This window comes from Podarcis erhardii (assembly GCF_964252035.2).
Source record: "Podarcis erhardii genome assembly, chromosome: 10".
Classification (NCBI taxonomy): Eukaryota; Metazoa; Chordata; class Lepidosauria; order Squamata; family Lacertidae; genus Podarcis; species Podarcis erhardii.
The window spans coordinates 33,765,005-33,783,363 of NC_138500.1; the positions used below are offsets into that span (position 1 = coordinate 33,765,005).

Below are 18,359 nucleotides of genomic sequence, written 5' to 3' on the forward strand. Positions count from 1 at the left end.
TCCATTCTGAATGTTCAAATATGATGTGAAATAATCCTTAGCTAGCCTGCCACTCTTTTTCTCCTCTCTTATTGCACAATGTGCCACCTTCCTCCTACTTTCTTTTTCCTTCATCTTTCTCAGTTCCCATTTCCAAATGTGATGTCAACACCATTTGCCCTTGCTTTCTCCCTTCCTGCCTCATATATACAAAACCTTATGAATGTGTGGCATCCTGTCGTTGTTTTAACTTACCCGAAAGCATCCTTTATTCTTGAACAGGTTCCAGCTCCTGCATGCTAGACTCTAGTCTCTGCATTAACTATTTTTCTGTCTCCTTGTCTCAGGTGGTTGACAAACGTGCCTATATGGCGGTGGGATCCCTCACCATAAATGCAGAACGCTCAGAAGTGGTAGACTTTTCTGTACCCTTCATTGAGACAGGCATTAGTGTAATGGTGTCGCGAAGCAATGGGACTGTCTCACCTTCTGCCTTTTTAGGTAAAGTTTTTAAAATTATATATATTTATATTGAGGCAAAGTGCAGGGGAAAATATTTTAAGAAAAACAACCAGAATGTTTGCTGTTCTTTTTCTAATTTAAAAAACAAACAGCACACACATACTGCTTGAAAGAAACTTTATACACCCTGAAGTTCAATCCTGAACTAGATTTCAGAACCAGGTTCTAGATGTGAAAATGAGAATACTAACAAATAACTTCAGAAATATTGGTCCCAAGTTCCAGAACTAGAAGTTTAATTATGTTCAAATACATTTCTTCAGCTTTCCCCTGATCTTTGCTTCCCAAAGCCCGGAGTTGACCTATGACAATCATTTGGCATCCCAGCAGTATGACATGCAGACGTTCAGAAGAAGCTTTTCCTATCACTTTGCCTTATATCCAAAAAAGTGAAGGCAGTCTCTTTCTTGCTTTCTTTTTTGAAGTTTATAAGCCTTTTTTGTGTGCAAAGCCCTCAAAGCACCATAAAACTTTTAAAAAATCAAATGAAATCACAATAGCATCAGAGAAAATATACTGACAAAAAACTAGATACTAATTCTTAACTGGCTAGTGCATTTCCATTCTGAGGATCTACATCAATATGGCACTCTGTGCCAGTCTACAGAAAGGGAAAGGACTAGGCTGGCTTTCTGGGGCAGAGAGTTCCAGAGCCTGGGTTAAACCAGGCTGAGAGTCAAAGCAGAGTGACTAACAATGGAGTCACGTGCTCCAGACAACAGGATCCCAACATCAGCCTGAAAGCAGTATTTTGAACACATTTCAAAGGCAGGACCACTAGAACATATTGCAAAGTACTGCAATTGCATATTACCACCTCTCCCCATGGGACGCGGGTGGTGCTGTGGGTTAAACCACAGAGCCTAGGACTTGCCGATCACAAGGTCGGCGGTTCGAATCCTCACGACAGGGTGAGCTCCCGTTGCTCGGTCCCTCAAAGTGCAAGTAGATAAATAGGTACCTCTCCGGCAGGAAGGTAAACAGCGTTTCTGTGCGCTGCTCTGGTTCACCAGAAGCATCTTAGTCATGATGGCCACATGACCCGGAAGCTGTATGCCGGCTCCCTCGGCCAATAAAGCGAGATGAGCGCCGCAACCCCAGAGTCGGCCATGACTGGACCTAATGGTCAGGGGTCCCTTTACCTTTACCTCTCCCCATACTAACCCACCCAGAGCCTGCAAGAAGGGCCCGAGGCCCTTCTTTGTGTGAGTTCTGGAGGGTGGCAATACAAGAACTGGCCTTTTCTGCAGTAGTTTCTCGCTTGTGGAATGCTCTCTCCAGGGAAGCTCACCTGACCCCTTCATTATATACCGTAAGGTGCTGGCAAAAACTCACTCCTGTGTAAGTTCTGTACCTGAAAGCAACTGCCATTTAGAGTAACAGTAACTGTAAAGAAACAGTAACCAAATCAGTTCGGGGTGGAATTTAATGATGGTCTCTTCCAATCTTTCCACCCACATAAGCAATTCTGCTTGCCAGTTGGAACAATACTAGCTCTCCTCCCTAGGGGGCAGTGTGAGGAGATGAGGGGGAAAGGCCCTTTCCATAAGTAGAAGTCCTTGCACTTGGCTTACACTGATGGGGCTGGCTTGTATTTTGGGGTAGGATGGAAAAGTACCTACAAATTTTCTGTCTTTTTCTCTTTAGAGCCATTCAGTGCTGATGTATGGGTGATGATGTTTGTAATGCTGCTTATAATCTCTGCGGTGGCTGTCTTTGTCTTTGAGTACTTCAGCCCTGTGGGATACAACCGGTGTCTGGCTGATGGCAGAGGTAAGGAGACATATCTCTCAACATGCAACGATTATGGTCTTGCTTGTTTAGCTTGGCTTCATTTTATCCTCCTCCTGCATATATGTCAACCATTTACAGATTTTGTATTTTCTCTGGGTAAACAAGGAAAGAAGTTGAATCAATAGGTTCACAAACAGCAGAAAATTTAAATGGATCTCTTTGGATGATTGGGCATTTGCATGGCTCACAATACAGAGCCACTAATTTCCAGCTGACCTGAAATTATCTGCCTGACCCTATGTGTGTTTGCTCATAATTTCTCCAAAGTAAACATGCTACTTTGTTAAACTGAAATATATATTCCCTTGGACAACTGTTCACATTTGAATTGGTACCCAGCAAATGTGCAAAATTTTGCAAATTTTGTCACGCATATGAATTTTAACGTAATAAATTTGCAACCCTTGATTGCTTTTCCTACTTTGGTTCTGCTTGCCTTGGCTGTATAACTGGAAATTTACATGACGACAATGATGATGATGATATTACAAAGCTATGTAATGTTACATTCATCTATCTCTCATTACACTAATTGCATTAATGGAATTATTTCCTTTCAGAGATTCACCCAAAGTGCCAAATGGAGAACCTCTGCACATTAACCCCTTGCAAATTAATTCACATCTAGATTGTGTGTCAGAAGAAGGACAGGGATAAGGAAGTTACAGCAATCTAGGGGTGCTTGAAGCAGCAGAAACGACAAACCATCTCCACTGTCATACTCTACTGCCTCCATAAATTTGAGACATATTAACTATTAATTTAATATCCTCGGGTGGGTGGGGGATGTAGATGGAGTAGTTGCAGAGGGACGGGGAGCAAAAGGTGCAAAGCTGTCTGATTAGAGAGTTGATTTATGAGTGAAGGGCAAAGGCAGAATACAGAAAATAAGTGAAAGCACTTGGATGCTGGTAAGATACTGGTATATTCCCTTGGCTTCATTGAGCTGTGAAATGGCCCCCTACGTAAGACCTTCTGGTTTACCCACAGGCTGAAAATATGAAGATGCTTGAACTGAGATATTTGTGTGAAAATCGTTTTACCCGCTTCTCAAATTTGCCCTGAACGTATCTATGCCACTAAGTTTCTGAGCCCTGAAGAAAAGATATTTTGAAATGGAAATTTAGTCAGAGCTTTATGTATAGTCATGCCAAAGGGAGCTGTTGTCCACAAGCTGTGGACAGCATACATGGACCAATGCACATATCTAAGGAGATGTATGCAGAGTTGTGAATATTCATGAAGATGCTCATGCTGAAATTTCTGTATACACACCATGCACATATTTTTAGTACAGGTAGCGGAACAGATGTGAATGGTGAATAGCTTGAATGAATTATTTGGGGTAAAACTGGATTCTATATGTGAAATGATGACATACATTGTTATGAGAAACATGCATTGCACAAGGCCAATATGGATATGTTCATGTGTGTTTTTTTCTGGATACCAAATACTACACAGAGTTCACTGTGTGTTTGCAGCTGTTTGCATAGTCCACATGATGTTAGCCTATGCAACTCAATGGGACTTACTTATGTGTAGTCATTGAGGATGATAGTCATATCTTAACTGTTAAGGTATCCTGAAAAGGTACTCTTGTTTTATAAATCTATGGTGATTCTGGATGAAGAAGCAGCAAATATAGACCATGCAAAACTGAAAATATGCAATGTTCAACAATGTTTCTTTGCAATTATGCAGTGGAGCTAGTTTAAAGTTTTATTTTATTTATCCATTTTCCCTTTAAAAGTTTCCTTTAAAAGTTCCTTACTCGCTTCCTCAAATTTTTAAAATGCAAATTATAAACATCAATACAGAGATAAATTAATTTGCATGCAAAAATAAATGTTGATGAAATGCTTCACTGTTAAGTATTCAAAAAGCCAAAAAATGCAAAATGAATGTTTCTCATAATAACTTATCTCATCTGCATTGCATATGTGGGAGCCAGATTTGCCATCAGATACATTCATTCAATTCTTATTGAAAGTCAGCTGGAGTTGTGGCACATAAGCCTGCATTAATAAGCATAACTAATAGACTCTGTGAACTGGGTTTGAGTTAGTTCCATTAAAATGCAGACGGAAAAAGAGCAGCTGTGTGAAGGAACTCTCTTGGCCTTGTACTTCATTGCATGGATGTTTCTAGTTGTTTAGATCACAGTGACCTTGTAGGACTTAAAGAACTTTTGAAAACCTGTGCTCACACCTACAGTACTTAACAGAACAACAATAGCTATGATACCAAATGCCACAATTTGTTATAGAGCTAGAGGCGTCATGAAATTTCTGTTCTACTCATGGGAGTGCTCCTGAATGTCTAAAACTTGTGATGTGAAAAAGATTTATGTGTGCCTCTGTTTGCAAGTCATACATAAGTATGCCAAGACTCAGAGAGCAGCACTGCATACTTTCATCTTACGGGGAGGCACGTGTATCACTTCCTCCCTGTTGCAGTTTAGGTTGCAGGAGTGGCTTGCGGAGTTAGTCGCTTCAGTGACTCTATTTACGATAACGTTTGGATAAACAAAAATGCATGCATGTATTGTTAAGGCAGGTGACATTTTGTTATACCTCACCCTTCATCTGAGGTACTCAAAATGACCTTTTAGCTTCACAGCAACCAGAAGATGATGACTAGGTGAGTTGCCCAAGGTCACCCACTGAGCTGAGCAGCCAAGGACAGATTTGTTTCCGGGTTTCCCACAGAACGTTAGGGTCCTTTTACTCATTTATTTTGTGGGATCCAGGCATATTTATTTAAGACACTTTTCTGCTACAGGACTGTCACATTTCCCCTGCGTTCCACCTACAGCATTTTGTGGATGGGAGATGCAAATTGTTGTCCTTTGTGCAGAATGTGGCCACTGGAATGCCATTGTACCCACCTAAATGTCAGTGTCACAACAAATAGAGATGAGCAACACACCCCACCCTCACTCATTTACTATGTTAACACAATTTTCTGTACTTTTTAAAGTTCAGCTTTTAGAGTTGTGCTTTCTTGGGGACTGTTTTTACTTTTTGTTAGAGGATCATTCAATCCCAAGAACACTCATGTAGCCCTCAAAAGACAACAGGTGAACATCAGCAGTGCCAAGTGTTTTTCAATAATTTTTATTATTTTTGATGTGCTTTCCCTTTCTAGGGTTGGAGAGCACATCCTTTTTGTTTTGTTTTGTTTTAGAGTAGTAAAAAGGAGTTCCCCCTCCCAGAACACTAGTCAGGCTCTCTCCAAACATGACTTCTTTCTTCAGTTACATGGGGAACTGGGAAGCATATTGGCTGATAACTGATTGGCTCTGCCATGAAACCTGAAGCCTACCACTGACCCATCACACTGCCAAACCATGCTTTGATAACTGGGAACATCCAACAAGGTTGTGCCATCTCCCAACTTCCTCCAGCTGCATGAATTTCCCTATCTTTCTCTGGTTAGTGTTAACTGCAAAGTTTCATTGCTACACCTGACCTGGCATAAGAACAGTTACCACTGACCATAGTTAGCTTCTAAACCAGGGATTGAGGTAAACTTCTAACCCTGGTTTCAGTCTCTGTTTTAGAAGCCAACTGCTATTTTACCTCTTCAGATTTAACACTGCAATTCTATGGACACTTACCTGGGAGTAGGTCCTGTTGGGGCTTACTTCTGAGCAGACATAGTTAGAATTCTGCTGTAAATTAGTTGATATTAACCAGGAAGAACAGAGAAAGAGAGGAAGAAAAGCGTGCAAATTTATGGGATTCTTCCAGTATACCAACCTATGTTTGCGCAATCAGACAAAGTGATATATAAGAGAAAAGGGTCAGGATTTTGTACTAACTACTTGGAATGACAGACTTTGCCAGTCTGATCACTATTTCTGCTTATGTTTTCGGTCATTTCAGAGCCTGGTGGTCCTTCTTTCACCATTGGCAAAGCTATCTGGCTATTGTGGGGCCTGGTATTCAACAACTCTGTGCCAGTGCAGAATCCCAAGGGAACTACAAGCAAGATCATGGTGTCTGTGTGGGCCTTCTTTGCTGTCATCTTTCTCGCCAGTTACACTGCCAATTTGGCTGCCTTCATGATCCAAGAGGAGTATGTAGACCAGGTGTCTGGGCTGAGCGACAAAAAGGTAATGCATTTGCAACCTCAGAGGGTTGCTTCCTTGTCATGAAATCCTTTTGCTTCTTCTCTGATTTTAATTGAGTGCACCCTGAGCTTGGTTAGCAATAATGCAGCCATAATTTAATTTATGATGTCAGTAATAAATAACATGATAATTCAAATAATAAGAAAACTTTTAATTTTATTTTGTGTGTGTTTTTTAATTGATTTGTGAATATCTAAACCCAAGTTTCTCAAAGTATAAAGTGAGCATCCCTATGTGTTGGCATCCTATAACTGTATGAACAGTTGCCAGGAGAACTGAAACGACCTCCCTGATAAAACCAGATTTTGTATATATCTTGACTGGGCAAAGAAATAGAATGTGCCTGTTCTCTTCTTAGCAACTGTGAACTAATAAACTAGTGCTCTGCCTCCCATTCCTTCTGCTACCCTTTAATCCACTTGAACTCTGCTTGGGGCAAGTATGACAAATACAACATTTTGTCTTTGGCTGATTTTGTTCTCCTGCTTTCCAGTTTCTGTAGGAATTTCTCACAAGCTGAGAAGTGCTGCACAGCAATGCTCTGAGAGGTTATTATTATCTTCCCTGTAAAGAGGAGGAACAGACACTGATATGCTTAAGTCCATGGCAGAAATAGGATTTAAGCACACACACCCCATACACAATAGCCCACTCCTATGCATAGTTATATGGAAATCCCGCTATATTCAATTGGCTTTACTCCCAAATAAGTGTGCACAGGATTGCAGCGATAGGTTATATATTTTAGCATGAAGCTTCAGAAAATGGAAGAATATCAGCTAAATAGCTATATTTGGAAGTACTTAGGCTGGAGAGAAAAAAATACCCTCATGCAAGTTAATGTAGTTACAATGTAGTTGATAATTTGGGGCTCTGCTGTTATCGGTGAATGAGGGATGGGGATGCAACCCTGAAAGGAAATCTTCCCTCACCCATTTTATTAATATTTTTTTCTTCCTTGCTCTCATTTCCTGATTTTTTTTTTAATTGTGTGAATTATAGATGCAGATGTTTTATGGTAGGCTGGGCTATGGAGCAGCATTAGACAGAGGTCACTGGCTTGTGGTCACAGAGCTGGACTCCTTGTGCTTATGAGTCATAGCTATTGATGAATATAGTGTTGTAAGCTCTAGTTTATCATTAGTGCATTGGTTTATTTTTTAACAATAATAATATTTATTAGTACAATATTATCTTATCCTACTTTGTTCAAACCAGGCTTGTCTGATATGCTGCAAGGGTGGCACTACAGTCTCCTAGATTAGATGTCCTCAAGACAGATGTCTGTAATATTTGTGACCTTCTCAGTGCCTTTTTTATTATTCATTCTGTCCCATTTTAACCTCACAAACCATCAAAGATGATGAGTCTTCGGTGGTTGCTGATGGATGAATTAGCATATATAAGAAGCACAGGATCATTGTTGGTAGATTCAAATCCTGGGGGAAAAGGCCTTTCTTCCTATGTCCCTCCCCCTCCCTTTTGAGATATTAAATGCAATTTGTACCAAACCATGGGCTATTCTTTACCTTAAGGTGTATTCTGGATTTCAGGTTCTTGGATAGATGGCCAAACTTCATGTAATGTAAGGGTTCTGTGGCTGGAATTCCTGTTGTCTTTTCCCATTACAAAAAGATCTGCCTGATTTGGAAGAGGGAGTTTAACAATTTTTTAATGTATGTGTTGCCTCCACACTTCTTAGCTCCCCATCTTTTCAGAAAGTCCTTCCCTGGGCAGCCAAAGAAGAGGAGGTGAAATGGTCTCAGCACTTTCCCCCACCCCCAACACCAGAGGTGTAGCAGCTATCACTCCTCTCCTCTCCTCTCATTTTGTCCCACAGCAGCCGCCCAGGCAAATCCTTCCAGAAAGTAGGGGAGAAGTTAGTATCATAGCCAATGGGAGTTGGAAGTTGGTGGGTCCTTCCAACTCCAGCAAATGCTTCACGCTGCGGAGCTTGAAGATAGATTATAGTCGTCCCTCTGCTTGCATCAGGTTGGCAACCCACAGCTTTGAAGGCTGCCTGCACATTACACTTTATAGCTTTATTTCTAGAAGGGCTGAAGACATACTGTTTAAAAAAATAAAAACTCAGTGTTTGGGTCTTCTGCTGCCATGAGCCCTGGTGCAATTGCTGCAATTGTACCATTATAAATCCATCTCTGTTAGCACTGCATGGATTCCTATTGCCTGGGGTCCAAACAACTTACTATATCAGTCACAGCTCTGACCTCACTTATTGGCTAAAAACATTGAGAGGCAGTAACAGCCAGGCTGGCTCATTTGAAAGAAATTATTCAGAAAGGTACCTGCATGTTATGATTGATAAATTTCTTATTAGAAGGGCTAGAAACTTCTTCTTTTTTAATGAAAGCTCTGAGTCTGGTACCTCCTTCAGGGATGCCAATGAAGGCCTTCATGGGCACCAGGTTGGTGACCTCTGCCCTAACGGACCAGCCTCCACTGATTTTAATTGGAAAGAAGGAGAAGCAAACAGTAGAAACAAAACAACTAAAATGCTAGAATTCAACCATCTCAATTCATTGCTTGTAGTCACATTTCAAAGCTATCCTCTCAGATAACAAGGCACACTAATGGCTTGGAGGCCCCTCAGCCCCATGTTGCCCTAATGCCGCACACACCTATAAATCCTTTCCTGCTGGGAGCAGCAACACTGACATTGTTAGAGCTGTTGGGGCTTGTAGTCTGCAGGTGTGGCCTTCTTATTCCAATCTAGAACATTACTTTCCTAAAATCCCTTGCATCCTAATTTTGATTTCTCTTGCTGTTGTTTGTGTCTGTCTTGAGTGTTAGTTATGAGGTAAGTCTTGTCCCTTCACCCCCAGCCCCTAAATTCTGGCCTTTGGTGTGATTGATTTAAATCCAGTATTAAATGCTTGAAGACCTCTGTGTCTCTTGAGTAACAGTATACAGTGGTACCCTGGGTTACAGACGCTTCAGATTACATACGCTTCAGGTTACAGACTCCGCTAACCCAGAAATAGTACATCGGGTTAAGAACTTTGCTTCAGGATAAGAACAGAAATTGGGCTCCGGTGGCGTGGCAGCAGCAGGAGGCCCCATTAGCTAAAGTGGTGCTTCAGGTTAAGAACAGTCTGCAATGCATGTGGCTTGTATGGGAATCCAACCCACAACCTTGGCTGGCATTATCAGCACCACACTCTAACCAACTGAGCTAACTGCCACTTGAGTGTCCAGCTTAGTGACAGTATTCTCTGTATGCTTGTGCGTGTACCAGTCCAAGACATTTTGCTGCCTGTAGCGGAGCAGAAAACGGTGTTGCTTTCCCTGCCCCACACCCAGTTAGGATCCATAGTGTTAGAATTCAGGCTCGGTCAGAGGTATGTGCCTATCTGCAGGCACCGGCTGAATTCCTTTGACCTCCCTCCGGCGACTCCCGGCAGGAAAAAACACACGAGGTCCGTTCCGGCGGTTTTCCTCAGGCTGTGAGAAAAACACACCAACTGCTTCTCCTCCTCCTCCTCCTCCCTGCATATCCCCAGGGAGGGGAATCAGACACAGACAGAAATGTAACTACATTGCTTTTATCCCTGTCTATAGCAGTCAAACAGTCAAAGATGTCTGCTCTCTTCAACAAACAGAGAGAAACTCCAAACTCCACCTATGTACATCCTGTACAGGTCATATGACACACACTGAGCTCATATCCTGTGCTCAATAAGGATGGACTGCCCCTTTGTTTCCATGGCAGCAGTCACACACATCCTGTCTGGCTTTACAGCCACTAGCAGCTGTCTGAGCTGTTAGAGCCTTTGCTTGCTGCAGCATTGCTGCTTTAGAATAACACATAGTACCTAAGGCCAGTTAAATTATTTTGGCATCGGATGAAAACACATGCATCTCTCCCCTTCTCTAACTACTAGAGAAGTACAATGGTAATAGCTATTGAATTATTTGGCACCATTTAAAGATACCAAAAATAGATTGACTCAGGTGGCTGCCTCACTCTTCCTAATGGTAAGGCCAACTCTGGTATTGTTTGTCTGTGGCCACATTCACACTATATATTTACAGCGTTATGATACCACTATAAACAGTCATGGCTTTCTCCAGGCAAGTCTGAGACCTATAGCTTGTGAAAGGTGCTGGGAGTTGTTAGGAGATCCCTGTTCCCCTCACTCTTAATAAACGAAAAAGGCAGTGTTGGTCTCACTTTCACATCTTGCTTATGTTGAAACAGAATGTAGAATTAGTTGGGATTTTCTGTGAGTCTAGCAGGGATCTTCCTATGTTCTGATGCCATAGCTAAACCAAGTTTCGTCATTCTCGTGGCTCAATTTTGCTGAACCCATTTTCTTTCTCTAGCAGATCCCTCCAAACAAATTTCCATGTAGACATGCCTCCAATTATTTCCCCCTTCAGATAATTGTTTCCTTAAATATTCATTTCCCAGTTCCTTATTCTTTAAGATCAAAGAAAAGGGCCAAAGGTTAAAGGACAAATTGGTGATAGTGTAACAGGCAGGTGTTCATATCTCTGAATGTATACATTCATAGAAGATGCTGAACTTATTTGAAATAAAGTGGTTATTTTTCACAATAGAAATAGGATTGCAGTTTATCTCTATGATTCTGTGCTTTTTGGTGCAGTTGATTTGTCCATGTTACTGGTTTTTAGTGTTATTCTTTTCAACATTTTAATCTTAAAATCCAAGGCACATAAATCTTATTATTCGGCTAGGCCCCTGGATATGAAACATAATCTAGCAAAACACATCCTTACCTTTAAACACTTGAGCAGCCTAGTTTAAAAATCAGTAGGATTTTACTTAAAGATAAGTACATCCTCATTGTTATAGACTGGGATCCTAAGCATACTTTCTGTGAAACTAAGCTCCTTTCAAATCAATTAGGCTTGCTTTTGAGTAAATATATTCAGGATTGAGGTGCCAGGCAGCACTTTCCAGTTCTTAAGCTATGGAACACTTGTTACAGGAAGAGATCTCACCTAGCACATGGGTGGGGAACCTGTGACTCTTCAGAGGGTTCTGCCATCATCACTGACCATTAACCATGATAGATGGGACTGGAGTCTAACAACATCTGGAGAGCAACAGGTTTCCTACTCCTGATCTGAATTCTTCATTGAATACTTTTCACATTAGCTGGATACTTCAATTTTACACACTGTTTAAGGGCTGCTGCTACCATTAGGAAGTAGGAAGAATAGAAGTGATTTATGAGGTCTGTGGACAAAGAGTTGCAAATCACGATGTACCATTGAGTTTTCAGATTTGGCCTTTTTAAGTTGCTTGTGCCCTTCAATAGAAGCTTCTTTGTTGGAAGAAAATAGACTGGTTAGTTATAAAGTTATGAATGTTTAAATACACCAACATGTGATATATTTTTTGTCTTTCCTGCCCCCCTTTAAATCTCAGCTCAAAGTGGAACGGCTTAAAACACTGGTATGACTGTGATGTGCTTTAGCTTTGACTCATTCCTCATAGGATCCTCTCTCTTCCTCAACGCTGCAGGGATTAATGGTGGTAAAAACTTGTAATGGGACTCTTCAGGATTAATGGGAGTACAAATGTGTTTTTTCTCAGTACCTTAAGCAGATAAAGCCTAAAGACATGCAGAGAATAGGCATGCTGACTTTTGGACTTGGATTTCACTCATGCTGGAAGAGGGGCATGTGTGAAAATCTCCCAATAGGCTACACTTGAGGCAAGATGGAAAGTAATAATCAGCACATGATTTAAAAGATTACAGTTTCAAGGTGCGGCTAACAGTAATTCTGTGCTGTCTTTTCCTCTTATCTCGCTGCAATATTACATGATGGGTTTTGGACATTATATTTCTGCTCTTGTTCCCTTTGAAGCTGCCCATAAGAAAATAGGAAAATGTGAGGCTCCATTATCCTGAGTCAGATTATTGGTCCATTTAGCTCAGTATTGTTTATGTTGACTAGCCGTGGCTCTCCAGGGTTTTAGCTAAGGGGTTTTCTGCCTAGAGATTTCAGGGACTGTGCTCTACTACTGAGTTAAATAAGAGGAGCTCTTCTAAGTGAGACCAAGAGTCCACCTAGTTCAGCTAGCCAGATGCTTCCAGGAAGCCTGTGTAACTAGAACAGTCAACATGTGTTATTTTCTTTTGCTCATACCTGATATTCAGAGGCACACTGTCTCTGTCTCTGAGCCTGGAAATTCCATTTAACTGTCGTAGTTAACAGCTGTTTATAGACCTATCTTCCATGCATTTGTTTAACCCCCTTCCCTAAGGGCCGGATTAAACGAGACATTGGTGGCCCAAAATCAGATGTCCTGTCTCTTTTAAAAGCAGCCAAGCATGTGCAAATTTGATCAGGACCACGGCCAGGGAGGAGGGATGTTAATTATTTTCTACCATGTTGTTTGTCCATTTAAAATCCCCTCAAAGCTGCTATTTTCTCTGCTGGGCTAACATACAGATGTCAATGCATTGAGACTCTGACACTCTGTGTAGCAGGCTCTGTGCATAGAAATTTTGTGCACTGGAGAATCATTGTAACATATATTTTTGCTCAGGGACCTCAGAACTATATTTCCCAGTATCTCTGGTGCTGATATGCAAAAACCATTCATTCCTCTCTCACATGATCTACATGGCACATGACATCCACAGCCTGTGTACCAGGTAGGCAGTTGCATTAAGACTTCACTGCCCTGACATCCTCACCCTGTTGCCATGATTGCACAAGTGTTTAACATATCTGCCCCCTTATTTTCTCCTCAATACTTTGTTACTAGAGCTCGCTCACACTAGGTATTTTATCCCTAGTATTTTAATCCATTGGAGATGCAGCAAATTGGTCATTTATATTAATTGGATCAGTTGGAAAGAAGAAATGTGTGATGATGATGATGATGATGATAATATGAATAATAATAATAATAATAATAATAATAATAATAATAATTTATTATTTGTACCCCGCCCATCTGGCTGGGTTTCCCCAGCCACTCTGGGCGGCTTCCATAGAAACAAAAAATACACTAAAATATCATAGATTAAAAACTTCCCTGAACAGGGCTGCCTTAAGATGTCTTCTGAATGTCAGGTAGTTATTTATTGCTTTGACATCTGATGGGAGGGCGTTCCACAGGGCGGGCGCCACTACTGAGAAGGCCCTCTGCCTGGTTCCCTGTAGCTTTGCTTCTTGCAATGAGGGAACCGCCAGAAGGCCCTCGGTGCTGGACCTCAGTGTCCGGGCAGAACGATGGGGATGGAGACGCTCCTTCAGGTATACTGGGCTGAGGCTGTTTAGGGCTTTAAAGGTCAGCACCAGCACTTTGAATTGTGCTCGGAAACGTACTGGGAGCCAATGTAGGTCTTTCAAGACTGGTGTTATGTGGTCTCGGCGGCCGCCCCCAGTCACCAGTCTAGCTGCCGCATTCTGGATTAGTTGTAGTTTCTGAGTCACCTTCAAAGGTAGCCCCACGTAGAGCGCATTGCAGTAGTCCAAGCGGGAGATAACTAGAGCATGCACCACTCCGGTGAGACAGTCTGCGGGCAGGTAGGGTCTCAGCTTGCGTACCAGGTGGAGTTGGTAGACAGCTGCCCTGGATACAGAATTGACCTGCGCCTCCATGGACAGCTGTGAGTCCAAAATGACTCCCAGGCTGCGCACCTGGTCCTTCAGGGGCACAGTTACCCCATTCAGGACCAGGGAGTCCAGGGAGTGTGACTGACTGCTTTGCTTATCCTCTTTTCACATTGGTGCATAGTGCTAAGAGTGGCTTCACATGTTTCCTCCACAGAGAGATCTACGTGCTTCAGATATTGGTAGCATTTGGTAAAATGATGTATATTTCTGGTGTGCATATTTGTGCTGAGAAGACTGGTGACCAAATTTAGCACTAACATTTTGCATCCGTATTTTATCTCCTGACATTATTCCCATAAATGCATCTGTATAAAAAACCTCCTGCCAGAATTTATCACCAACAGAAAATTTATTGAATGGCAGACACCCAGATACCTGCCTTTGAATTATTACAATGAAGTTACATGGAAAACATCACTCAAAGTGAACTTTTCAATTCAGGATACAACTTGTAGAACTGGGGTGCTGCTTCAGATGTAACAATGAAGGCTTATGTGATCCCTTATCTCTGCCAGCATGGAGGAGTTTGGAGTTTGGATGCTTTAGTTGAGCTTCCTGCTTTGCATTGGGTTAGACTAGATGATCCTCAGGATCCCTTCAAACTCTACAATTCTATGATTCTATAAGTCTTCAATTTTTATGCAGTGAAGGGATGATGTAGCCTAGCAACAAGGTCAATGTAGAGCCTATGTAGTAACTTGGTTGCAAGAAGCTGCTCTGATCAGAGATTCAATACAGTCAGAGAAGAGGTTGTGTAGTTCTGAATTACTAAACAGTCTAGTTAACGCAGAGATTGCATAAATTTGAATTCTGCGTGGAGGTTCAGTCAAGCTACTGAACCTACTATGTGCACTTTACTGCATGTGACGAAATGTGATGGAAGATTTCTTTGCTAATTAGATCCCTGCTATGATTTTAGCAATTTTAGAAGAACAACCTTCTTTAAACTTGCTATTTTTAGCTTCCTTTTATGTTCTTTTAATCTCAGAGTTCCTTGCTAATTATTTCTTTTCTTATTCCCAACTCAGTGATATCACTGACTACAATTTACAGTGACAACTATTAAAATCTTGGTGCCAAGCACAAGTCATATTTGAGAACACCAGTGCACCAACAATTGCGTGGCGAGTTTCCGCCCCCCCCTCCAGGAAGGAGAAATAATGACACGGGACACCAAGTATTAAGGTTAAATGGGCGAATTAGGCCACAACTTTATTGATTTCAGGAATGAGAGGTATTGGCTTAGGCATTGGTCCTATCGACTAACTGGCTCCAGCCCGATTGCATGAAGACCAGCATGGGTTAACACCAGAAGGGGGAGTCTGCTGAGGCATGTCAACTAGGAGCTCCCCCGGGTCACCGATCGGGGGCGTGCCTTAGGCCCACACCTCCATAGGTTTCGGACAGGGCCACGCCCCCCTGGAATCCTTTAACGGACTACCCTTAGCTTTTGGGGGGAGGTGATGGCGTTTCCTCCCCCCCTATCCTCTTAACCCCTTCTTACCAATGCCTAACCACCAATGCCGAGGAGTTGTGACGAGTTGCTACGAGGTAGGTGAAAAACCGATTGGTTGAAATCGCTAATTGGGAAAAATTCCTACCAGGCCCCTTGCGACGACTGACCGAAGCCCATAGCAATGTCAGGAGCCTACCTAAAGGGAGGGAGGGTGGGAAAATCAGCTGGCTGGCACAGCGAAAAGAGGGCGAGCCCTGGCTGCGCTGGCCCTAAATAGGGCAGGCCACGCCCCCCAGCCACCCGATTGGCTGGCTGGGTGGGCGATGCGGCCAGGATTCCCTCAGTCTCACGGGGGCTGAAGCCAGCCCCTGCGCACGTGGGATGGGCGTGAAGCCCGCAACCCCACCTCCTCCCCAGGATCGGAAGTGGCTTACTCAGGAAGCACTTTGGTAATATGTTTCACCGTTAACAGGGAAGAAGTGAAGGTCTCAGAGTTTGCTTTGAGTTCCTGGCTTTGATTTCTCACTTAGGATCTGGTAAAGGTATATCTGAGAGGATGATTCAGAATCTGCATTTCTGAGGGAAATAGTGACAAAAGTTGATGTTATATTTAAAGCACATGGCTTCCCTCAAAGACTCCTGGAAACTGTAGTTTTGTGGGTGCTGGGAATGATAGCTCTGTGAGAGGTAAACTATAGTTTCCAGGGAAGCCATGCGCTTTAGATGTGCTTTAAATGTATGGTGTGGAGATGCCCTAAGTAAACTCAGCCAGCTTGGGACTCATGAGGTCTCAAATCAGGATTCTGCCTAACATTGGCTTCTTGAGGAAATCGTCTGGAAAATTTCTTAGAATACACCTCTGCATGGGGTTTCTTCCAGGGATCAGATTTAGACACCCACATATATCTTGATTAGGGATTGTGTGGCATTCTGGCAGATTCAATTTCCAATTTGGATATTGCACTCTATTGATGTGGGCAATTATTCAAAATCTACCTTCTGACCAATTTTTACTTTTAATTGTGGGAAAATGGTGTGTGTGTGTGTGTGTGTGAGAGAGAGAGAGAGAGAGAGAGAGAGAGAGAGAGAGAATATGAGTGTGGGTTATGTATGAGGGTATGGCTCTTCCTGCTGCTGACGCATGGATTCTGGATGGTTAGCAATGAGGGAGGGTGGACCTTGGAGTCAGAAAGCTTCCTCCCTCCTGAATTATGGAATCATAGAACAGGAAGGGACTTCAAAGGTAATCCAGTCTAGCTTCCTTGATAGGTTACAATGGAGGTCCAGGCATCACCATCACCATGCCACTTTTCATTCAGTGAATACCAAAGCAATTCACAACACTAATAACTGCAAGAGACAATAATAGAAAAATCTGAACAGAGGAGAGGTGCAAAGAGCTTTCCTCTGTGACTGAATGTGGTGGTGACTGATGCAGGTGCCCTTCTACCTCTTGACTGGAGGCGGGGGGGGGGGGGAGAGATGCCTAAGTAATTTTGTGGTCCTTTCGCTTTTTCTGCTCTTTTAGATGTGGCAGCCATTTTTTATTGTGCCACACTCCATGGCAGCCTTTTTGGGACACACCCACGGAACTTCCTCAATATTCTAGATATGGCCACTGCCCCCCCAACGTTGGCACCCTCTGCAGTAATCCATACTTCATAGTTAATGTATGTTGAAAACAATACAGGAGGTAACACTTTGAAACTGCAGGGGTTATGCAAGGTCAGGGGAAATAAGGGAAATCAGGTTTGATTATTTTTTTTAAAAAAATGCAGTGTTTTCTTACAGCCTTGAGGTGCTATAGCAGGCATGGGAACCTATGACTCTCCAGATGCTGTTGGACTACAATTCCCATTGTCTCTGACAATCCAAGATCCTGGCTGGGGCTAATGAAAGTTAAGAGTCAACAAGGCCTGAAGTAGCACAGGTTCTCCACCCTTGCAATGCATTACATCATGAAACTAGTTTAAAACTCCTACAAGATAAATGAACACTGAATTTGGGAAGTGTTTTCTAATCCAGACAGGAAACAAGCATCAGTGATAATAGATAGCACACTATCAACATCATTATGTAGAACATAAAAAGTGGAGTGACAGTTTAGTTGAAATTCGTTGTCAGAGATTCATGATGAGGACATGGTGGATCCTATCCATCTCAAATTCCTGTCAGAAGGAATATATCAAAAGGGGGTATTGTGGACACACAATGGCTTCTAGTTCACTGAGCAATGTGGTTGCATATCTTGGGACATTCAGCACACTGGAGGCAACATGAGTTACGCATGTCAACATTTGGAAGATGAAATATTCCTCCTTCATATAGACTTTTGTATAGACAGGCTCGACTCCAAGTTTGTTTGGGCCCTTGGCTGCAAGGAAATTGGTGGATCCCCCTCCCCTTGGCCATTTAGTGCCACCCGTAGCTACAGCAATTCCCATTTAAGCTCACAAAAGGGCAAAAATGTATGAGATGTAAGTAACATGCTACAGTTGGGCAGGAGTGGCATCTATCAGGCAGGTGAGTGAGCAAAAGAAAATAACTCCAGATATCTTATCCACAATGACTTTCATTAACTCACATTAAACAGGACTTTAGTGAGGGATTTATAGAGACTTAATAATAATAACCAAAATGGTTGATGAAATATTAACCAACTGTCTGGGGGATAACCAAACTTCAAATTTCTAGGGTGTTTGGAAAATGATTGAATTGGGAGCTCTGGCACTCTGATAATTGCACAATGCCTGGGTTTGTTTGTTTTTTGTATTTTGAAAAGCTGTATTTTCAAAACTTATCATAGCCACATTCCTTCCCTGCAATCATATTGTTGCCAATTTTGTT

The 18,359-nt window shown here is 42.2% G+C and overlaps 1 protein-coding gene across 13 annotated transcripts in view; it reads left to right on the plus strand.

The window, feature by feature from the left end:
• Positions 1-18,359, plus strand: part of GRIN2B (glutamate ionotropic receptor NMDA type subunit 2B) — a 298,063-nt gene that overhangs the window by 259,617 nt on the left and 20,087 nt on the right. For all 13 annotated transcript variants that reach the window (XM_081879276.1, XM_081879287.1, XM_081879286.1 and 10 more), the window contains 3 exons: positions 327-480; positions 2,149-2,274; positions 6,186-6,415. In XM_081879276.1, the coding sequence (XP_081735402.1) occupies positions 327-480; positions 2,149-2,274; positions 6,186-6,415 (510 nt within the window). The remainder of the gene's footprint in view (positions 1-326; positions 481-2,148; positions 2,275-6,185; positions 6,416-18,359) is intronic.